The following is a 24,167-nucleotide window of genomic DNA, read 5'->3' on the forward strand; positions in this document are numbered from 1 at the left end:
CCTCTTGTAGCAGAAAAAAAAGTACGAGGCAAGTCATTCTGATCACGTAAGGGTGTTAATTCACATTCACGCCGGGTATCTCCGCTCCCCGCCGCCCAAGGGGCTCTCTAGGTCTCAGCGTGAAGTTTCACAGCACCCCAGCTTTGCCCTGCTCTTCTGGCACCAGCCAGATTGCCCGTATATTAATCACCCAGCAAAAACTACTGTTGCATCAAGTTGCAGCTGTCAAGTTGGGAAAAAAAAATAAAATTCAGGGTTAAAGGTTTTAATAAACTAGCCCTGCAGTCATTCTGTCACCAGCTGCACAGCCCAAATAACCAACGTCTAAATTCCTCCACAAGAGGCTATAATCGGATTTAAAGCACACACATATTTTTCAAACACTGGGAAGATTATTTCCGAGACAGAGCCCACGACTTTTACTAGATTTTACTTTAACCTGCGCTTGAACCTTTGGCGGTGTCGCAGCGACAGTGAGACGTCTGCAGTTCCACCGCCACTCTGGCTTCCGTCGCTGCTTTGTTTAATTTTAGTGAGAACAATCTCGACAGCCACAGACCAGCTCCAGAAAAGTACTCGGAGACTGTGAAAACAGGAAGGGGAACAGTGATATTCCATAAACACCGCAGTGAAAGTGGCTGTTCGGATGCCGTCTGACTAGCCTGAGCAACCTTGCCACATCTCCTAACATGTTAATTATGGATTTAAAAAAAGTGAATGAAAGACGACTACTTTCAATCCAGCGGCCCTTGTCACAGAGGGAAAACATTTCACCACAATGGTGAAAGAAGGATGGAAAACACAAAAAACATGCGGAAAAATGAGTTAGTCTAGCAGGGGCCCTGTTAGATACAGCTTTAATATTTGCAGATGTGCTCATTAGTGCAGCCACTGACCCATCGAGTGGCAACGGGACCCGAAAGCCGAGAGGACACTCGGCAATTGGCTGGATCCAGGCAACCACGCAGACTGCCACCGCCGGCTACGCAGAGTCCTGCGTCTGGTGCCTGCGTCCTTTTTGTGAATGTTTTTCTACTGTCTTCAGCCCGAGATGTTTTTTCCATTCTGTAGCCTCATTACCTGCACTGCCTGAGCGGGGCTTTGTTTGTACAGTTGAATACATCCTTTCCAAGGTCTATTTTTAGACTTTCGCATAACTGAATGCCACAATTCTAGAAAAAGTAGTAAACATTGCTTTCTACAGGGAGAAATTAACTTTTTGGAAAGCCATAAAGATTGCATGGCAGTTGTATTTTTCCATTTAATTACAATTCAACATCAAGGCCATTTAAACGAGTTTGATTTTTCTTCGGCACGCCAAAGCACTTTAAGTGCAGGTTTCTGTTGGTTTAACAAAGTCTCATCTCCAAGCCAAGTGTGCTTTCAGATCATGGAAACCGTTCAAAGAGAGCATGCTCTACCCAATCTTCACCAAACCCGCAATAAATTAAGTCTCCAAAACAAGTCAAGTAAAATCTGTGTGTGCATTACAAAATCTGTACCAAGTCAGTACAAACACACCAAAAACCCAGAAGGGGAAATAAAAACACTCGGAGCAGAATTCTCCTTTAGAAACCTGGGAGCCACGTTCTCTTTCCCTGCCGCCTGCCAGCCAAGAGCTGCCGAGCTTGGAGGCTTCACCTAAGGTAAAATATCTGTAGAGGAAAGTCTTCAGCGACGAGTGAGCCCAAGCTATCGTCTCAACTAACTCTGTTCCGGGCTGTTTTCAGGAAGGAACGTGAGAACAAGTGATCCTTGGGATTAGGCTGTACAGGCAGCAGGACAACCAGCTTTAGGGGACTTCTCTCTACAGAACCGCCTCACGTTTTTATGCATCCCTCACCTCAACCAAATCTTAATCTGTGAGGGTGGCTTTGACAGTAACAGAATTTGCAACACAAGAAAACCACAGTACACAAACACCCAAATAACGCAACAGAAATGAAGCGGCCAAGTCTCCAAAGCCACCAGCTCAGGAGGGACACCCCCAGCAACGGAGCACAGCAGCAGCGAGCAGGACAGCCGGGGGACGCGGCTGCGCGGCAACGTCTCCCTCCTTGCCTCGAACAAACGCGGCAGTCTGCACAGGAAGCCACGTACGAGAAGATACGGAAAGAGGACAGGAGAGTTTCAATGGCGAGCTGAGCCGGACACCTTCGCCTTGATCCATTAACTTTCAACTGTAACAGCTTTTCTTCCCCGTCCAGGTTTTTCCCCTAGCTTTTAGTACAGTGATTTAAAAGGCAACCCAGGAGGATCCGAAGAGTGCATTCACTTCGATATTCGAGTTTAGCCAACTTCTACGGCTGCCTGGATGATAAACAGATTTACCTGATGTTAATATAAGTCAAACACTCAACTTACCATCGTTCTACCGACTTCAGTTACCCTGATTTATAGCGACTGACCTGGCCCTGCATTTTCAAGCTCCAGACGACCTTACAGAGAAGATGGAATAATTACCGAACAAGTATCCTCTTCAGCAACTGTTGATCTCCTTCAGAGTAGCCAGGCCAGTCCTTCTGCACGTCTTTGTACACACAGTCTTTCAACGTGAAAGTGCTGTCCTTGGCACTCAAATTTGCCACCTGAAACAGAAGTAATTTGCAAAAAACTGTTAGAGTTTAGTTTTCTCACTCATTTTAACGAGAGATCCAAGATGTAGGCAAACTCTCAGCAGACTTTGCAGCAGTTAGTAGTGTCAGAGAACAAACAGAGACTTTTTCTACTTCGTTTCCTAATTATTTAATCAAACTGTGCCTTTCCTTTTGCCTTGTCCTTGCAACTGTTTATTATGGGTTTCCAAGGCCTGTCCAATTTACTGAGAAACAAGTGATATCTACACAGATTATTCAGTTTGGATACTCTGGAACAGTACAACATCAGGTTATGGAAATATTTGGAAATAAACTCTGGTGGGAACGGGCAAATTCACTTCTCGCACCTGGCCGACAGCTCAAATGGAGCAGTTCGTTAGCTGATAGCGGAACTCGTGCAGCGATAGCTTGGTTAACAATTGCCAGAAGATAACTTCTCACTGCCAAGCCAGCGAAGCAGGCGACAGAAAGCTGCTTTCTCAAGGAGCAGGGAAGCAAACGCCTCGCAGATACAACGCGCTGGGGGCTTGCAGATTACACCGTGCGGTTGGGTGCGTTAGGATCATCTGCTGGATTTCACGGAGCAGAACTTTTGCAAGGACTACTTCAGGGCAAGAAGAAAATCTGTGATTGCCAGCTTCCAACCCAGGGCTTTACCATAAAGCACTGCACCCAAAACATGTGCTGCAGTTCGCTCAGTACACTGGTGTGACAAGCTTTGTGATGTTTTATCCAATTCTATCACGTGTGGTTTCCCCACAGAACTCTGCACGGTGCCTACATGGATAGGAAACACTGATGGAACTGGCAGAGCTGTATTAGAATGGAAACAACTTGTTAAGAGTTATCCCACTTTAACCAGTCTTTCCGCAGCTGGACTGAAAATTTAACTTCTTGCTGCTGGTTACACATCTGAAAAATACAACGGTAACACAAAGCCAAAAGCCCCAGCTGAAATTTCACAGGTACTGCCTTAGTGAACTCTTCTTAGGTGATTCTAGAGCACTGCAAGCTTCAGAAGAAAACAAAGCCTTAAATTTGCTTTGATAAAAGGGCTACAGAGGCAGAGATGCCAAACGCTCTGCCTGCAGCCAGGCTGGCAGACTGGCAGAGCCCAGGTCTGCAGCCCAGAGCCCCTGCTTTAGCCACTCGGCTTGGCAGCTGCGTTACACCTGGAACGGGAAGGGGCTCCGATGCAGCCGGCGGAGATACCGTGCGTCTGTTCAGGATTAACGGTCTCCACTGCTCGCTCCATTCCGGAGAGGGCTGTGCTTACGAGCTTCCATTATCCACGCAGCAGAAAGCCTCAGAAAAGCAGGCGAAGGAGTGGAAAGTCTTTAATTAACTGAAGATGCTGTTAAATTCTTCTGCTTTTGGGAAACTATGACCCAATATTAAAAAAACCTATGAATTTAAAAGCAAAAAGCTGCAGAACTAATACAGCAAAGCTCTCCTGATAAGCGAAAAATAGAAAGCACAGTTATCAGTTTACACGACGAACGCTTTGTTTTTCCTTTCAGTTCTGTCAGCTTTCCAAAACCCTGAGCCAAAACACAGGAAGAATTCGAGCTGTGTTTTACACTGAGATATCCCAGTAAACACGCCCAAGAGACAAAAGCAAAGCCAGGTTCTCTCTCAAAAGCTCTCCGCACATCTCCCCGGTTCCTGCCCTGACAGCGGGAGATGCGCTGCTCGGCAGGGCCTGTCGCCCCGGCAGAACCGCTCCGATCCTCTCCACGCGCAGGCTGAGAGCTGCTACCTCCTTGTTTTGCTGCTGTGGGATTCCGCAAGCTCCACCCCAGGCCTCCCAAAAATAGAAACCTTGCAAAATGAGGCAAAAAGGCCAGCAGGAACACAGAGTCCTAGGAGAGATGCAGGAGTACAACGAAACCCACACCTAGACGTATTTAGACATGTCGCCTTAACGCAGCCGGTAATTTTTAGCTTATCTGTGTCCGCCTGTGGATGGGAGCCCTGGCAGCGCTGAAAGGAGACCAGGTTTACGGGCAACACATTTACAGCCAAATCAGCGTTTGGCCCAGCCAGGCTGACGCTCTGGGCACTGCCGAACACACCACTTACCTGCTAGGGGTTTGTGAGAGCAGCAATAAAAGGTGATTATCAGAAACAGCATTTCTAGTATTAAACCTATTGATAGCATTCAAAAGGGTGCTCAAAAGAATTCTGGAACCAGTGGAAAATTAAGGGCTACAGGATGAAAATCTAGGGAAGGAGCAAGTTGTGCCAGCAATAACTCCATTTTCAAGGAGACTTGCCCTTGGGCAAACGAACTCCTCACCGGCTCGTTCTTTTCAGCTACGGAAAGGAGTTAAAGAAAAAAAAGAAAATCCAACACAGAAGAGGGCAGCTGCAGCATTTAAGTAAATATCCATGATGCGTTTTGCACTTTGCGAGCAATAAAAGGTATTTACTGCAATTCCTAAAATGGCACCTTCAGCATGACTCAAAGTGTCAAGAACTGATTCAGCTTGGAGACAGCTTTCACACTTGACATACAAACAACGTGCTTAGCAAGAAGCTGCACGATCTTCACACCTAAGCAGGAAAGGCACGGGGCTGAACAGTACAAAGATGTAAAGCTCAGCAGAGAGGGACACATTTTTTCCTTACACATATTGATACAGAATGTGCTCCTTTATGTCCATGTTAATAAAAATATACGGAATAGATGTACAGGTGAGAACAAATCAAACAGCTCATAGACCCTCCGTTAGACAACTGTCCCCACGACCAACCAAATGTGTTCCTCTTAAGTGACTGATCCGGTGAGCCGAAATCATCCGGCTCAGCTGCACACCCCTAAACCCAGGGGTACACACAAGAGGCTTCTGCTATCGCCAGCAGAACAGTAACACAAACTGCAAACTTCTGTCGGATACGGCCGTTAGAGAAACATTCAGCTGCAGCTCGGAGACACACAGGTTACGTTCGGACTAACACAGCAGGTACTCCTGTCCTGAGAAGACATTTCCCTTCACCTAAATTGTTGCCTTCATCAGAGTACAAACCTGCTGCAGAAGGTTGTCCAGCAAATCCTTGTCCTGCTGAGAAAGTCCATCCTTCTGCAATCTGAGAATAAGTTCGGGTTTCTTATAAGGCTTTAGTGCCAGTAAGTGCACAACCCTGTCCTTGAAGGGTCTCTGAGAAATCGCACTATTGCCTCTCTTTATTGCACTGGCAAGGTTGACTGGCGTTGGGCGCTTCCTGGAGGGAACAGCATCGGAAGCTCCTGGCGCAGGTTTGCGCACCTGAACCTTTTTGCCTAAAATGAGACGAGAACAGTGAACTGCAGCAGTCACCTTGCAAAGGCCAGTGGCTGTCAACACGTATATGGAGTTCATTACACCATCGGACGTGCCAGAAGATGACAACGAAGGACACACACAACCAGCACACCCCATCCGTTCCAACACACCGCCGGAATGAGTATCCCATGAGTTTTATGATTTGTGACAAGCTTGAAACAAGTAAACAGCAACACCAAGCTCTGGAAACCTGAGTACTATTGGCTGCAAGGTTACATAAAGCTCTCTTTGTTTGCCAGCTTTTCATTTATCCCAAGAGCATCTATCCCCACGGTTAATCTAACCATTTTTTCCCTCCCTATGAGAAGAAAATTCTGCATTATTATGTAGAAGAGTCGAAATATGGAGTGGAAAGACCAGAACTGGTCAACGAGCGGCTCCCTGCTGCTGATCTCAGCAAAAACGCGACTCCAGCAGATGTTTCTGCTTTTAGAACAATAGGAACTTTATGGGGCTGGGTCCACCTCCCTTCCCCCTGCCAAACACAGCCCCATGAATGGGGTCGAACAGATACATTAGCCTATTCATTAGTGTGCTCTCTATTCTAAGAGAATAACCCCTTCCACATTGTAGTAAAACCACTTCGCCCTCCAATTACATTTACATACACGTGAGAACATAAAGCCGTCTCAAAAGTTCATCTCAAGCCCTCAGAGGCAGCTTCCTCAACTCCATCCCAAATGTGGTTCTTGGTTTCTGACAGCATTTTAAAAGAATTAATTTTTCCCATTCCTACTGAAAAAACTAGAACCCTCACACAAGTCCCACATCGCTTACTAAAGCGCAAATCAAAGAATTTTACTATTTTGAATACAGAAACAGGTCACAAAGCCAGGTTCCCGCTACCAACGCAAACCCAGCAAATCAAAAACAGAAAACTTGTAGGTTCCAAGGTCTAAAACATGGAGATGCAGTCAGTAATCGCTTCGGTTCAAGAAAGTGACCTTCACTAGGACAAACAACACCCAGCATTTACTGCAAGAATTCTGGAGGTTTCTTTCGGCACGGCAATTCTCCACTGCTAGGAAGCAATGTTTTCAACCGACTCAGCTGAAGATACTGGTGATTGTCTGCAGTGTTTATTTTACTGAAATGTAGATTGCATAACTGAGTCCCCATTTCCTGGCTTTTTATTACGCACCACGCTGATGCAAGTAAGTACGACCCACCATCGGCAGGGTTCAGTTAAGACGAGAGGGAGAAAAACAACAATTCACATGTTCAACATCCCAAAATTCAGAGGTCAGCTGGACTTCATTTCCAGAAATGGGACAAGAGAAGATTCGTCAGCTTTCTAGAACTCCCTTAACTCCTGCCAGGTCATGAACAGCAAACACACAGTGGGACATTTCCACTCCAGGCTGAAGCCAAAGTGCGCAATGATAGGAAAAGAAAAAACTAAGTTAAGCCAGAACACAAAGTCTTCTAAAATATTTATACATGTGCATATATAGAGATGTCTACACACACATTTAGTGTATGTGTAAGCACACACATCCCCTGCAGACACGTCAGCTATCGCTTTACATACACATATAGTCATTCGAGTGTTAGTGCACATCTATACTGCTCTGTTGATCTCCAATTTCAACATTTCATATAAATGCTTCCACATCTGAGCCGCCCGGAACGATTCCACTGACGCTGAAGCGCTGAGCTCCGTGTTCTCCTGGCAATGGGAGAGCCAGCCTTCCCTCTCCAGACCAGCCTGCCAGTGAATCAGCCGATGGTGCCGGCACACCAAACCCGTGCCTATCCCGCCAGAGGACTGTCCCTGCCCAGGCTCTTCCTTCTTGGACCGGTGCTTTCCTCCCGACTCAAACACTGACGACTTCTATTTGCGGCGTGCACTCCACGGCTTTTTACATCGTTGTACCTCCATTTCAGAGCAGCAAACGTTTTAGCGAGAGTATTTTTAAATCAAAAGTTTTGCTCTGCCTTTCCGGGAAGCAATTTGCTTTGAGAATCTTCTCCCTCACAAGCTTAACAACTTCATCCACTTACTGTAATGTTCTCAAATATAAGCTAAACAAAATCATCTTCTAGTCTACAGGAAATCAATGCATTTCCTTCCTGATTACTATCTTACTTCTCAGCTTTGAGCACTTGGCTGACAAAACAATGAGTCAGGGTCAGTTCTACGTTTTGCAACTCACCGTTCTCATCACAGACATCCTCTGAGAAGAAACTGGGTACAGAGCACGTGGGCTGCAGAAAAAACAGCTGGCTCAAAAAAAAAATATCCCTCCACTTTCTGGTTAATCTTTGTGCCCTAAGTTTGTGACCAGACTGAGGTTAGGCAGGGACCTAAGCCCAGAGCTAGGTCTCTGCAGGCTCCTCCCGGAGCCCACTGACGTTTGCCACAGTTTTATTTCCTCTCCTAAGATCCTCCTTTCACTGTCACAGTAAGATGGTTTGTTCAAGGCTGCAGTCAGCAGCACTGCTTTAGTCTCTTTGCTTATTAACACAAGGGCCCTGCTCTCTGCGTCCTAGATGCTGCACGTTACGGTCTCCAGCGCAGGCACACGCCAGATGTGTGGCAACAGCGGAGCTACATTTTAGCTGACTTGGCTAGGAGCACAGACACTTCTGATGGATCAGCAGCACGCTCTCAGCATCTCTGCATAACAAATACAAAACGATGCCAGAGCGCGATGCGACCGCACGCAGACAATCCTCCGAGGCCACGCGAACACCGCCACACATGCTCTACGGCGAGATGGAAGCCATCAAGAAGTCACAAGACAAGGAGGGTAGCCCCCTAATAAATCAGACACGCACATGAACTACTGAGTACTTCTTCAAGACTTTCACTGTCAAGCCAAACAAGTGTCAGCATTACAGCCCCCCCAAACCGAGCCGCTGCTTACCTACGTATCTCCCCCCAGGTTTAATGACTATCGCGCTCCGGCTGCGAGTCTCCTCCTCCGCCTGCGCCATGCTTTGCCTTGCCTTCTGGTAGGAATCATCAGTAGCACACACGGTGATTTTATCCTGTATGCTTCCGAGGCAATCCAAATGGATGTTGCCATTGCTGCAAAAGAAAAGAGATGGAAAAGATACTCCCGACACTGCAAATGGGCCCATCTCTGTCACTGGTGAATAACTGAGGTTCATTGTCTAAACAACAGGAGGGGACAAAAAAAAGCTGAGAGGCAAACAGATTCTTCTGTGAGGGCCTCCTAACCCAAATACACACAGGCAAACAGGTTAGAAAGACTCCAAAAAGAAAGAGCACGTACCAAGTTTTGTTCAGGTTTGTTAGGGAATAAGATTCTACAGAAGGCATTAAAAGGCAGGCTAGATTTTCTTTTGCTGTACCACTCACCTAGATACATACTGCTGGATGCAGTCAAAACTCCCTTGGGGGCTGTCCTTGCCAATATTTGAAAGATAAAATGTGAAAGTCCGTACTTCCGTAGGTCGATCAGGCCTGGGAATTGCGATATGCTGTTTAGAAGGAGAAAAATATTGGTCACTCGGGTAGCCCACACTAACACAAAATTCAATTTTTCTGCAGTCACTATGCTTTTAGCCATTTTTCAGCCTACTAGAGGTAAAGCATATGGAGTGCTCACAGGAGACTAGGAAGAGCAAGAAGCTACAAGAAGGATTCAAGGTAGCAAAATCGTATGCACTGAGAAGCTAAGGTAAGGGAGGCAGACAGATGTGAAGAACAGCTACAGAGACAGCTACGCCTGCAACAGAACATGGATCTGAGCTGGCAGCTTGCTGCCTTCCCAAGCAGAGCCCACAATAATCTTGTTCTAGGAATCTGACCCAATTCCACTGATTCAGGCTCAAAACAGACTTGCTAGCACTGTTTATATTCAATTTAAAGTACTTGAGACTTGTTTGTTCAGAATTAGTGATCCAGCACTAAACATAGCGCAAGCCAGGTCACTAGGTAGCATGCTTACTCTTTTTTAAGTGATTATAATTCCATAACGAAATTTCATGGCTCACAGTAGAGTGTGACGCTGCTGCTAAATTAAATATTTAATCAAGCATTGAGTGGGTTCTGCAGACAACTCTACAGCAATCTGCATCGTTTTTGTCCCCCCAGCCATTCATTTTTCAAAAGGGAAACTGTTTCACCTCTGCGTTCAAGATCCAACATAAATCTCGGCATCCGAGCTCTGCTATCACATCAACGTTTGATAATTAAGATGGCTTCCAGAAAATGAGACAGAAGGAACATCAGCTTCAACCTATTTTAGGCTACACTCTACCACACAGATTTATATTTACCCAGACCGCCACATACATGCATAAAATATATACGCCTAGCAAACCACCTCGCGGCATCCACCTATGACTGTGCTCCAGAAAATATCACAGAAGGGTTTCTGGGTGGTTTCCCTTTGACCTCAGATGTCTACAGCAGCCTGCAAACCCAGTGCATCTGTGCCACTTTGCTAAACCACAGGGACGTTCTCAGAACCGGCAAGGAACGCTTGTGTGACCTGCAGCGAGCCGGGCCAGGGCAGCATTTTCCATTTGCCGGCTGCGAAGACCAGCGATCCCCCCCAGCCCAGCCGCAAAACAGACTTCCCTTCTTTCAACGCGGCAAGCTGAGAAACCCAGACTGGAGCGACACAGAAGGGCAAGTCATCCCCCACGCAGTCCCGGGATCCGGATCTAAAAATACCCCGAGTAATTTGGTGGCGATCTGGGCGCTGCCGGGCAGCGCTGACCCTCGGCAGCGGAGCCCCGGTCTCTCGCCTGCCAAACCCGCGCCGCAGCCGGGAGCCCTTCATCTGCCCCAGACCCATCCACAACGAACAGAATTCTCTTCTGCTTTCCGAGCGAGCTGAGGACACGCACACAGCTCTGCAGACAGCGGACTGGGGGTGTTTCACAGCCGGCACCGGAGCGAGCGGGTCGATGCCGCGGGTCTGCGCTGGGGGAGCGAGCTGTGCTGCGCCCGACGGCCTTGTGAAATAAAACCTGGAGGATGCGACCAAATCAGCTATTCACACGCTAAAATACCTCGCCTCTTGCTCCTCAGTCACCAGTGTTAAAAAAAGGCTGCTCTGAGAGCCTCGATTTTGGCGTTTTTGCAGAGTTTCTGCAGCTTCTTCGCAGGACGTGGAAGGAGACCGGAGCGAGAGGCACTTCAGCGTTAAACGCTGCTCGTTCCAGTACTGAAAAGTGTAGCGTATGCAAACTGGCCGTTATCTAGCAATTATTTTTAGCTGAAACAGAAGGTTTCTCAAGCCACCAAAGCAGCATGGTAACTGCTTTGAGGGAGCCCTAATTTTGGTGCTGGTATTACACCAGTAACCATAGACACTTAAAAATAGCTCAGTACAGATGTGACTTCTCTTTTTTTTCTTTCAAGTAATATTCATCTGTGTACAGCTCATTCTGAGCGGCAATTTCACCTTCCTCTATTAATACCAGCACAAGTTCATCCCAAGAAACCGGGGGAAATGTCATCTTTTCCAATCACGTCAAGTTAAGACGTTTTGTTCCTAACAGCCGTATTTGAGAAAGCTGCATGTCCATACACGTATTTGGCACCTGAAGGGTTGGGTTTTTTCCCCCCATTTTAGTTCTTTCCCTACTCCCCCAACCTCAGGTGTCCCCCTTCCCCCCCCCCCAGTAAACACCTGCAGATTTAACCCAACCTGATCTCTCATTCTGCCCAGGCTTCTTCCGAAACAGAGCCAGCTTCAGCCTTGCTTGCAGAGTTGTGCACTCCAACTACCACCATTTCCACCACTGAAGCCCCTAAATTCTCATTATATGCATGCTGAAAGAAGCAAAACGCTCCAAACTCCAGATAAACTTACAAAACTATCCAAGAAAATCCAGTTCATGATGAGAAAGCAACGAACAGATGCTGCTGTTAGGGAATATCCAGACAGTCCCACTTTAGCACCTCAAAGCAAGTAACGCTCTGCTAATTACGACCTAGTTACTACTATTGAAATTCTGATTATTACACAGATTATTGCACTGAAAAAGTAATTAACGAGACTAGCACTGGTGCAGAGAAACGCATCCCGAGGCACAGATCATTTGCAGCCCACGGTTTATAGAAACTCTGGTGAGACTCTGTGCAGACCAGGCTCACGCAGGAGGTTTCGTCCTCCATCACCGAAACAGCCACTTTATTCTTGGCGTGAACCACCGACATCGTCCTCCCTGCAGCACCTGGCTGACAGAGCTGCCACCTTGCCGACCCTGGGTTTCACTCCTGGCCAATTCCCTTCTCAGTTTAATTAGAGTATTAAACATGAAAGTTGTTTTTTCTGTGTATTAGAAGCTGGGAATATCCCTGACAGCACTCATCAGGCCAACACTGGGAACAGGCAAAAAAGCCATGGACACATTCAGTTAAGAGCCCCACAAATAATGAGATTCAACAGGTCAGGAGGCCTCCAGAGAACTAAATTAAGGAAGCAGTAGCTTGTTTTAAACTCTTATGTCCTGCTTTCCCCAATCACCCAGTACTTTAAGTTCCTCCCTCTTGTGAGAGGGACACAGAAAATCAGGCTATTAAAATCCCGTATCGCTGGACGCTGCTTTAAATCACAAATGACATTTGTGCTACGAACAAAACCCAGCACCCACCAAAGTTAATGGGAAATCTTCTCCACAGCAACATTTATTAGGAAGCAAAGTAGGAAGGCAACAAATTGGGGAATCAAGGTGTAGTGGAAGAAAGTGTCTTCCACAAATAAACAGCTAAAGAAATATGTTTTAATGTCATCATCTGAATTTGAGAACTCGTTCAATTACTGAAATTCTCTTCCCAGCCCAACTGACGGGAGGCTCCCCAGAATGCCCTTCCAGCCCTGCCGTCGCTTCCTCAAAGCGGGGCACGATCGCGACACACAGGAGCACTACGCTTAAAAACAGATGGTTACGCAGCTGCCCGCTTCTTGTCATACCCAGTAAAAATCATCATAAAAGGACAAAGAGCTCTTTCTATCTGCCCCAACTGAACTGGATCTCGCTTTCTTCAAAGCTCTACCTTTGGCCTTTACTTGACAGAGCAATTAATTAAACAGCTGAAAACGAGGCAATCAGAGGTCAGCTCCGCGCTGCCAACAGCCTCCCTCCACCCGCCGCAGCGTGGCTGCGCAGGGCTCAGCGCTTCGCTCTTTAAATGGCAACAGCTGGCGCGACTGTGCCGCGCGCTCCTCTCCCATCCAGCCCAGCCACCGGCAGCTCCTCCACCCCGCGCTCCTCGGGAAGCTGAGGGCTCAAACACAACTACGTGCACTGAGTATTTATTTTTCGTTTTTAAAAGGAACTGCATCATTGGAGAACGTTTTTAATGACTATAAGGAACTGCATCATTGGAGAACGTTTTTAATGACTATAAGGACCTGCATCGTTTGAGAACGTTTTTAATGACTATCAGGAACTGCATCATTTGAGAACAGGTTTTCTTCCGGTGAACCTGAAATGCCCAGGTCCACATCAGCTCCCCTGGAAACCCACCGCGAGGAGAGCGCAGCGGCCGCGGGCAGCGGAGTCTTTGACGCTGTTCCCATTCGTTTTGCCACATTTCCTTTGAGGAGGAACATTAAGTAGGAGAAGAGGCGTTTCTGGAACTTCAGCAGCTTTACAGAAAAAGTTGCTGTAGATCCTCACCAGGTGCTCTATGAGGGGAAAGGAAAGCAGCCGCAGTGTTCTCGGCTCCTTTATGACATATAACGACATTTGCCCATCTAACAGCAACAGAGCACGCACCCTTGGAAGCTTCCCTTGTCACTCATGTCTAATTTTGCCAAACTTCAGCTGCAGAGTTTTATCTCGGTTTTCATGCTGAGCTTTCCGGGAAGTTTAATTGTAAACAAAGTAAAAAACCTGGAAATTGCTCCTTTTTATTTATTTCCCAGGACAAAAAGGGTTGTATTTTTCTTCTTAACTGATGATAACAATCACGTCTTTCCTGCTACAGTCTGTTAGCGTACTACAGACTATTAGTGAGACCAACATCACAAGGTGATATATATCACATGGGGAAGGAGACGTGTGCTAGACTTTCATGCCTACTTCATTCAAGCCTTTTGGAAAGTTTTATTGTGCCACCACAAAAAAATGGAGTTATTTTATTACAGCTGAGTTCAGATTCTTGAAAACAATTAGCTTCCCCTGCCTTCCGCAGGGCACCAAAGTTAAACACACACCGTTTTGTATCTAAAAGGTATATAAATGATATTTTTCAAGTTCACTGAGAGTTGCATTAGTTTACCAGAAACGCTACCAGTTAAATCTCAGCACTGTCAGTAACTGGCTTGACAGACGGTTTCAAGCATCTATAAATATCTTGAAGGAGTTCGGTCATCGGAACAGAAGTTAAAGAAATAAAACTCCTAAATATAAAAAAACCCTCTGATACTCACGGAAACTGCACAGCTGCTTAGACTTGCGTGTTAAATCAAGCTTCAGTACGTCGACAGCAGCCTCCAAGCACTGCTACCGTAAATCACTGCTCCGCACAGAGCCTCGCACCAAGCTCACCAGGCCTGGCACGGCGTTTCCTTGGGACACGGGCGACGTTTCCCCGCGTTGCTGCACCCACCACGGCCCTGCCACCAGCCAACTTTCCGTTTCCTTGCTCTACCCAACAGCACGGCCTTATAAAACTAAATTTCCCCATCAGCAACGCTGGCAGCACTTTGCACTGCTACAGATTTAGCAGGGTTAGGAAATCAAGAGGGGGGGAAAAGTTTTTATAGAGATAATCCATGCGATCAATGAGCAAACGCTCTTTCCTGGACCACATCTGCACTTCGCATCGCTCACTTCCAGAAATCAGAGCAGCATTCTCTGCACCGGAGCAGGACAGACATGCAGAGCAAATACTTTACTCAGATTAATGGTGTAAGCCAGTAAAGAACTTTCCAAGGCAACCCACATATAAACTTACCCCTTGGCTTCCTTGAAACTGGATTACTGGTTTTGATGTCACAGCATCCTACAAAAACAAGTGGGGAAAAAGAAAAAAGAGATTACCTTAGAGAAATTTAAAGCTCCAACATTCACTGCCAAAAAATACTCAGCTTGATCTTTCACCCTTTTTTTTTTTTCTTTAAAGGAAAAAGGTTCAGGGAAACGCAGAAATTCCAAGGGAGAAAATACAAAACCTCCCGAAACAGAGATTTCTACCTAGAAAAGGGATAAAACTGTAACATCACCAGCAGTTAAACAACTTCTCTCTCGAGAGTCATTAACCCTTACTTCAGAAAATCTCTGAGATGATACCCAGACGGGCTACGCTTGGTTCCTTCCTGCCCCTAAACCACATTTCGGGCACAGCAGAGCCGAGCTCTGCATCTTCGGTGCTTATGTAAGTTTTGAGTTAAAACGGTGGATATTTGAGGGGAAAATTTATTACAGTTCTAGGTCTGAGAACGCGCTACGCAAATTTTTTCCAGCAGAAAGCTGGCAATTCAGTGGAAAAGCAAACTGCAATTTCATTGCAAAATACTGTTGTTACGTTGCCCATTTCAACAATCGGCCTCTTCCTCCGCGCCGCTTCGCTTACGCTTCGAGCAGTCCGGCTGCCGCTAGCTCTCAAGGCCCTTAGACCTGCCCAGGACAGAAACACCGCTGAACCTCTGCCTTTTTGCACCGCGGCGGCACTTTTTGCCTTGCTGTGATTTTACAAAAATCACACAGGGTTTGGCATTCAAACTCTTACCAGAGGTTTCAGCTATAGGGAAAGAAAGAGAAGGGGACCTTAGAAATGCCTCTAAATATCTGCAGGGTGGGGGTCAGGAGGATGGGGCCAGACTCTGTTCAGTGGTGCCCAGCGACAGGACAAGGGGCAACGGGCACAAACTGAAGCAGAGGAAGCTCCAGCTGAACAGGAGGAAGAACTTCTTCCCTCTGAGGGTGACGGAGCCCTGGCCCAGGCTGCCCAGGGAGGCTGTGGAGTCTCCTTCTCTGGAGATATTCCAGACCTGCCTGGCCGCGGTGCTGTGCAGCCTGCTCTGGGCGACCCTGCTTGGGCAGGGGGTTGGGCTGGGTGACCCACAGAGGGCTCTGCCAACCCCCAACATTCCATGATTCTGTGAAATCACGTATGCAATCCACACCGTGCTAAGTTAAAGCACGTTTTTAGTTCTTCAGTTTCTGAATTGCAGCTGTATTTGCTTTATCTCCTAAGTCACACCAAACATCTCATGCCATGCTGGAAGACACCCTCCCGCAGCACAGGAGCCGTGCTCCACGGGGTGGGAAAGCACCCAGCGCGGGGGCTCCCACGGCCAAGCCTCCGGAGCGACGGCAGGATTGACAAACGGGGTGAAACGTCACTTCAGAGCCAACGCGCTGCCACAGACACGGGGGACGCGGTTCAGTTGGAAAAACACCAAGCAGAGTTTAGGAGACCAAGTCCAAATGGGGCGTTTGCATCGTCCTTTTTGGGTCACAGTTCTCGCATCTCCCGGTGTTATAACGACCACGTCGCCTTCCGCGGGGTTACCGAACCAGACATCGACGTTTAGCAGCACAAGAGTTAACAGCTTGAAAGCCCATTAAGTTTCTCATCTCTCATAAAACCTTTCCAAACGCTCTCAGTCCAGGAGTGAAGAATCTAAGCCACAATATGCTGACAGGAACAAAAAAACCAATTTCACTAGCAGGAAAATATCCTTCTAGCAGAGATGAATAAGCTCATACCAAGACACAGCCTTCAGAGCCTTTTAAGAGCCCATCCAATGCGATGTCGCAGATCTGCATCACACCCTACATCGTTGCGAGGTATTTGTGACGGTGAGTAAAGCAAGAACATGCCTGAAGCTGACGGCACTCACTCTGCGTCGTGTAGCGAGTTTTACAGACCCGAAACAACCTTTCCAAGCAAACAATAAACAACATCTTGCTCTTCGTACAGAGATCACCGAATTCCTTGAGTGCCACGACACCGCATACCACAGCACGCTGTTCATAGGCAGACTGGCCAGCTTTTTGTTCACGGTGTCAGCATGTACTCTGCAATGTGTCCAGAAATTCATACGAACATACTTGAGCAAACAAGCATTTGAAACATTAAAAAAATCTGGATTGAAAATAAAAAAATCTGGATGGGGATCTTGTACGGCTAATTCTGGATTTGTGGAGTTGTGCAATTAATTCTGGAAAATTACTGAAGAGGAATAAAGAAGTAATATGAAGCACATTAAGTAGAATAACGAGGGAGTAACAATACTAACGTACTGTTACACAAATCAGGACAAGCTTTAATTACAGAACTTATAAATTCCCTAATCTACATAGAAAACGGTTTGAAGTGCCGGGGTCCAGGCTCTGCCGGGTCGAACAGCGATGTCCTAGCTCCCTGCCAGGCTCCACAGCAGGGACCGCAGGGAGGAGCTGGATGCGGAGGGGCATTGCGCCATCCGAGCTCCCCTCTTCAGGAGGGCAGGCGAGGGCCCTGGGCTTCTCAGCCCCCCCCCAAGCATCGCTTCCCTTCTGCCGGCGCCCAACGCCTTGGCTACAGGTTGGCTGAGAATGTTTACGGAAGAAGCAAACACACGTGCAGCCTAACCTAATTAAGGATATGAATTTAAGTATCTCTATTAGATGAAATTAAATTCCTGCATGGACACCTTCATTCAGAATAAAAGCAAAGCAGATGAACTGAGCTAAACCAAATTAGAGTTCTATTTCAATTTATAATTTCAGTTCATTCAGATTAACTTTCCTGAATGTTCTTGTAGGGACAAACCCCAATTTTGAACAGTTCTCACCACCATTTCCAAAATCCTCCTGTCATCTTCTAAAGAGTCACCTAATTCATCTTCCTTAGGGACGCCAAGACAACGAACTTCCTTCGTTACAGCTTCCTAGAAACGCCATCCCTCCACCTTCATTCAGTAGGAACAAGGTCTTTTCCTTTCTGTCTTTCCTTCTAATTAAAAAATACCATCTCCTCGCCCTAGGACAGGACTGCGGTACTGCTGCAGATACAGGTCTGCCTTCTCCAGAGCACACCAACTTACCGGGCTCAGTAAGTCTTTGCTAAACCAAGGACGCTGATGAAGCCTCCACGTTGTGCCCAATTACGAGGCAAAACAAGACAGATCTGTGCGAGCAACCGGGCCACGTGCACAGCCTACACATCTCCCAGCTCACAAATTCTAGCTTTATTCCTCCATGAGGCTCTATACATTTAGGAATAGCTGCTGGAAGCTGCTTAGGATAAAGCCAGAAATCTAAGGAAGCAAACAACAGTTCCAGTGGTTTAAACCGACCGGCTGGGAGGTCACCGGTTCCTGCTGCTGCCAGGTGCCAGATCTTCACCTCTGCAGTCAGCACACCTAACGGTGACCGCGCTGCGGAAGAGGTCCAAGCGCGAACGAGAACGACTGCTGGGACCTGGGGGACCAGAGAACAAGCACTGCCACGCAAGAATAATGAACTTCTAACCTATGCATACGCTCAGAGCAAGCAAAGCCCCTCTGAACGCACCTGCGACACGCGAGTTCGGTGTCTGCTCGGTGCTCACTATTGTTTCAGCAACAGGCGTCCTGACGCAGGACTGAAAGGTTCGCAAATCATCACCACGGCTTTGCTGTGCCCTAGTTCCTACAATGGATCTGTAAGAAATTGCGTCAAGCTTCCTCCCATCTTACCGTAAGAGAAAATGAATGGTTTTAAGAAACCGGAGAGTCCCTCCTGCAGTCTAACCCACCAATGCCCCAAAGCTCCATCGGAATAACTTCCAAAGGAGCACCTGAACCGCAAACGCAGGGCTGTTCTTGTCCAAGATCTACCCAAACTTGGACTGCCAGCTTCACTGTACCTACCCGACCTGCAAACAGACCCTCAGAAAGAGTCTGAACAGATCCCAGTTACATCAGGTGACAACCCAGCATTTTACTCTATAAAAATTCACTTTTTTGGTATCTAGAAAGAGCATTTCCACGCTTCTGTGCCCAGCTCGCTGCCTTCCCTAGCTCCTGCTGTATTCTGCGGGCACAGCGAAGAAATAAAGCAGCAAGCTTTCAAAAAAGCTCTGCTCCAAGATGCCAACGTGAATCAAACCCCACGGACCCAAGTGCTTTTTGTCAGACGGTCCTCCAGATACCGTCAGATTATTTCAGAAGTCATGCGATTAAACCAAAAAACCAAGAACTCATCCCCAAAGCTCCCACAAAACATTTGTCTTTTATTAGCGTGGTATTATGCTCATCTTCATCCTCCAGCTTCCCCGGGGTAGAGGAGAGCTCGTAACCCTTACTACACGCTCTGAAAGCTCAGAGGCAGTGGCAACGCGCAAACAGTTCCTCACACTTAAATACTCCAGATCTGGCACGTGGAAGCTTGAGTAGAATACAGGGGAACAAGAAAGGGTCAATAAAACACACAAAAATTGAATGTTAAACTAATAAAATACTTTATCGGGTACCATCGAAGCTGGCATGAGGTTTTAAAAATGTTTAGTGGAAAAGCTTGATGGGCTGTTCCTACACAGGACCAGAAAGGACATTTGAAATCCTCAGGCCAAGTAAGCAGCTGGAAGCCTCCCCGCTTCTTCAGGGAAATACAGATAATTAAAGAATACGTTGTTTCCAGAAGTTCTGTTATGCATTTACTGGAATTTACACTGGAGGCAGCGTTATATGGAAAATATTTGCCTATACCCAGTTTTGGTGTATTTATCCATTTTCTTGACCGTTCAGTCACAACTGCCGAGCTAACAGAGCAAAAGAAAGCTCACCTTTATTTAGGTTGGGACAAGGGAATTATTTTCAGAATTTAAAGCTTCTGGCAAACATTTAAAATTAGCAGCAAGAAGTCCAACAAACACACACAGAGAAACTACAAAATCATGCCAACCCCAAATCAGGCACTGCCAGGACGTTTGGAACCGTCACGTGCCATTCCAGCCAGGTAAAGCCGCTGCACCTCAGCAGTCGGTTACAGAATGAGAAAAACCAGAAATTGCTTAAAATTCATACGTTTCAGACTCGCCAATACCCCAAACTCGCTGAAGTTCCTCTTTATTATTTGGTTATGACTAGGTTATATTTCTTTTGCCCATGCAGCATGGTCCAAATATAGGCATATTCCTTCCTCTACTGGCTTCTCAGCACAACGGGGCAAAGGATGGAAAAAAAGGGCCAGATCCCAACCCGGGAGGACACTCGCTTCGAGCAGAGCTGGATGCTCGTGGAAGTGTCCTGCAGACCTGCACAGAACCCAATGACGCAGATTTCCACTTACATTTTCGTTTTCAACACACGACGCAGACCGTGCAAAGTGAAACACGGACCAAAACCAAAGCAAATATATCCACCACGTCTCGCTGCGACAGACTCACCAGAGACACCCCAAAGCCCCAAAGTTCATTAGTAGCAAGATATATAAATCCCAGGGGAAATAACTGCCTCTGAATATACCCCCAACAACTCCGAGTGACTCTGCGTGAAGTTTACCGGCAGTCAATTAGCCAAAGCCGGCCCAAGAGAGAACCACCGCGTACCAGGTAGAGACAAAAGGCTTCTCCCACGACATTCCACTTTTTCAAGGCTTATATTTACCTCCTACCAGAAACACAGAAGTAAAAAGCCTCCTGAATATGTTTTTTTCACATCACATCTATTACCTATGGAATTCAAATACCGTCTCCCTGCAACACAATTCCCATCTGCAATTTCAGGCCTCCCAGCGGTCTCATTTGAAGTTGAGGACCCCAACAGACTGCAGATGGGATCGAGCCTGCTGAGACTTGAAAATTATAGATCCTATATAATTTTTGTTGACCTAAACTACAAAGCCTTCCAGACCTTTTTAGATACTACAGATGCCTCGGAGACAAGCTACGGGTTTTGCTACTCAAATATGACATTCTCGGGGAAGGAGTCTTGGAAATTCCACATAAATCCACAACTATTGAAGCAAAAGTTTAGCTTTCCACTCAAGAGAGGTGTCAGCAGCCGCGGTGACAACGGTCAGCCGTTGAGGTGGGAAACGCAGCCGTGGGGATGCTCCGGGAGGACTGGGGTGTCCCGTGTCCTTACAGAGGTGTGGGGATCGGCAGCTGCAAACCCCACTGCGCCCGACGGGCGCTCCTCAGCCTGCACTCCCCACACTGCCTGCTCCACACCTCGCTCACTCCTCCTCTCTGGCATTACTCCATTCCGTACTTCGACGAGCCAAGTGTTGTCACAGAACAAAACTGCCCAGTTCCTCACCCTTCTACCCCATTCCCCTCTCCCCAACATTTAAAATAAATATTTGTTTGGGGCAGAAGCGAGCACTTGAGCTTTTAATACAAATAATTTTTAAAAAGGTGCTTTCGATGAAGGTTTGGGAGCTGGAGGTTTAACAATTACTCTGTGAACTGCAGTTTGTATTTATTATCATCTACCATTTTCCTAATAAGCATTAATGGATGCATATTACCACTGTAATATTACAGCACCTACAAATCCTAGCCATAACACGGTGCAAACAGCAATAAAACGACGAAGAGGTTTTATGTCAGCCAAAATGCTAAGCTGTACATTTTAAAGTTTTTTTACTGCTAAACTGCAAAATACATCCTGGCTTCCTTGTTTACAACCGCATGGTTTTAAGAGGGCTATTAGAGCACAAACGTCACTTCCTCAGCAGTTTAACTTTCCAGGGCCAGAAACCAAGAGTGCCCCTATAAGATAGAAAACAAGTTTTATTAAAAATGTCAGCTCAGAAAAACCCCTTGACATTACTGAAACTGTGGCCGAGTTACAGAATTTCAACGTTCACAGCTCTGCACGATGGAAGCATCGTAAGGATACAAAATTTTACATCACTTCACAGTCTGAGCACTGAAGACACCGGCCCACTTGGAATACAGAAAACCACCACCTTTGAGGAAGTTTAGAGAGTGAGCCACACCATTAGGTTAAAAAAAAAGGCGTAGCCTAATTAAAATGCTTTGTGTCTGCAACGTAAAGCAGAAACTCTGTCCCTGCACGGACAACCGCTTGTATCAGCAAAGCAGAGAGCAATTAAACTCCGCTGTCATCAAGACGTCACCCCACAGGCACGGGAGCCGAGCGAGCCATGGAGCCTGTTCTCTCACGCATGCCTGGATCTTCTGATCTCGCCTAATCCAAAAAGATCTTCCTGAATAAAATGCAATGTATTTGTTGATACGATTCTGAGCAGCAGAATTGATCTGGAAACTTAAACCGAAACGACCGAGCACCGCTTCCCGGGCAGCAGCCCTCAGCACACCTCCCCGCTGCACGGCGGCTCCGGAGCAGATGCCAGAGAAGCTTTCTCTGAAGAGGAACCAGGGGAAGGGAGAGACGGAGTGAGAAATCTCACACACGGAGCCAGGCTGGCTCCCCAACACCCACCAGCCCCCTGGAGACCGAGGGCGGCGGACGGAGGCCGGGGCACGCCAGCCTCGCAGGGACAGGTCGCAGCACACAGCGCTTTGCCGGGGTTTTTTACTACGCCGCTACGAGAGCCGTCACCCAGCTTCTCAAACCCACCTTTCCCCAGTTGCTCCGAGTGTAAAGCTTCTTGGTGGGTCTCATCTTTGAAGCCCTCCACAGCATCAGCAAACAACTCCAACAAACCTCACTCCGGCCATATTTTACATACAGAGGATTTTATGTTTTATGCTCAAAGCCCAGTGAAATTTTTTTGTTTCAACCTGGTAACTTCAAATAAAACTTTCCAGCTGTGCTTCCAGAGCCTTTACTTCCTAGTGCAGAATCAATCTGTGCTTTTCTGGTCCTATATTTGCAAAAATAAACCTTTAAACTCCAAAAGAACAGATGCCCCTGACACAAAATCTGATACTCGGATCATCTTTAACACCAGACCACAAATCTCCTGAAAGGTGGCTTTGGTAAGGGAGCTCCAGCTCGCTGCACACACTGGAAAATCCTGGGACAAACCCACACATCGCTCGCGATCGTTAAGCCAAGACGTTTGGCTAGCACCAAGTACAGTAGTTTTCCACTAGAAAGGAAAGCTGTGCACATATGCAATTTAGGCAACGCCTTTCAGGAAGCAAATTAAAAGGAGGCTCAATTCCTTGGAGAAATAATTATTGTCACTCGGTATCGAGTTTACTCTGATCACTGTAAAGCAGGCGACCTTGTTTGGCCGCAGGAGAACCCGGCTATGGCAAACAGGAGAGCCCATCTATCAGACCAGCTCCTTCCCAAGAGCAGGAATTGCCAAACGGCTTCTCGCAATCCCCATTCCTGAATTTCTACGGCACTGCAAACACAGTAACCTAGGAACTCTTTTTCAAGAGCGCCGAGATGGGCACAGAATTGTTCTGCAATAAATCCAAACAAACAAACCATCGGAAACAGCTGCAACAGATGCCGCAAGGATGCAGAGGTCTGTCTCCAAGGAAAAGGCCAGCTTTGTTTTTGCAGACAACGGACCTGGGACTTCCAGAGCACACTGCAGAGTTAAGCCGACCCGTCTCCGGAGAAGGGCTCACGGTTCGGGGACAGGTTACTGCAGAGAGAGACACTGCAAGAGGAGAATAAGCACTAGGGACAGATACAGGCACAGTCCAGTTCATTTTAAGAGCCACAACACTTCTGTAGCCCAGCGGAGGGCTACAAGGATGATGAGGGGACTGGAACATCTCCCCTACGAGGAGAGGCTGAGGGAGCTGGGCTTGTTCAGCCTGGAGAAGAGAAGGCTGCGAGGGGACCTAATAAATGCTTATAAATATCTGCAGGGTGGGTGTCAGGAGGATGGGGCCAAGCTCTTTTCAGTGGTGCCCAGCGACAGGACATGGGGCAATGGGCACAAACTGAGGCACAGGAAGTTCTGTCTGAACATGAGGAAGAACTTCTTCCCTCTGAGGGTGACGGAGCACTGGAACAGGCTGCCCAGGGAGGTTGTGGAGTCTCCTTCTCTGGAGATATTCAAGACCCGCCTGACCAAAGTCCTGTGCAGCCTGCTCTGGGTGACCCTGCTTGGGCAGGAGGGTTGGACTGGGTGACCCACAGAGGTCCCTTCCAACCCCTACTATTCTGTGATTCTGTGGTTCTGCGATTCTGTTCTGAATAGAGCTTTTTTTTTTTTCCGAATGGCCACTCGGTTCCTGGGTCCCATCGCTGCTTCCTCCACGAGGCCCAGCCTCAAGGCTCGCTGCCATCGGCATCGAGCAGCTGCAGCTCTCCACCTGGCCCAAGCTGGAAAGCAGAGCAGCTCCGCACCAAAGCAGGAGGTGACTCGCAGTCTGAGGTCAAAGGGAACACACATTGTAAGAAACGGGAAAAGATCAAAGGTGGTTTTGTGG

General features: G+C 47.2%; 1 protein-coding gene across 1 annotated transcript in view; it reads right to left on the reverse strand.

Moving 5' to 3' along the window:
* Positions 1-24,167, reverse strand: part of ELL (elongation factor for RNA polymerase II) — a 53,683-nt gene that overhangs the window by 12,311 nt on the left and 17,205 nt on the right. Inside the window, exons 2-6 of the mRNA XM_075412025.1 lie at positions 14,817-14,864; positions 9,252-9,373; positions 8,794-8,957; positions 5,627-5,880; positions 2,464-2,588 (exon numbers count right to left, since the gene is read on the reverse strand). Coding sequence (XP_075268140.1) covers positions 2,464-2,588; positions 5,627-5,880; positions 8,794-8,957; positions 9,252-9,373; positions 14,817-14,864 — 713 coding nt within the window. The remainder of the gene's footprint in view (positions 1-2,463; positions 2,589-5,626; positions 5,881-8,793; positions 8,958-9,251; positions 9,374-14,816; positions 14,865-24,167) is intronic.

The sequence above is a fragment of the Opisthocomus hoazin genome, unplaced genomic scaffold, assembly GCF_030867145.1.
Source record: "Opisthocomus hoazin isolate bOpiHoa1 unplaced genomic scaffold, bOpiHoa1.hap1 HAP1_SCAFFOLD_211, whole genome shotgun sequence".
NCBI lineage: Eukaryota > Metazoa > Chordata > Aves > Opisthocomiformes > Opisthocomidae > Opisthocomus > Opisthocomus hoazin.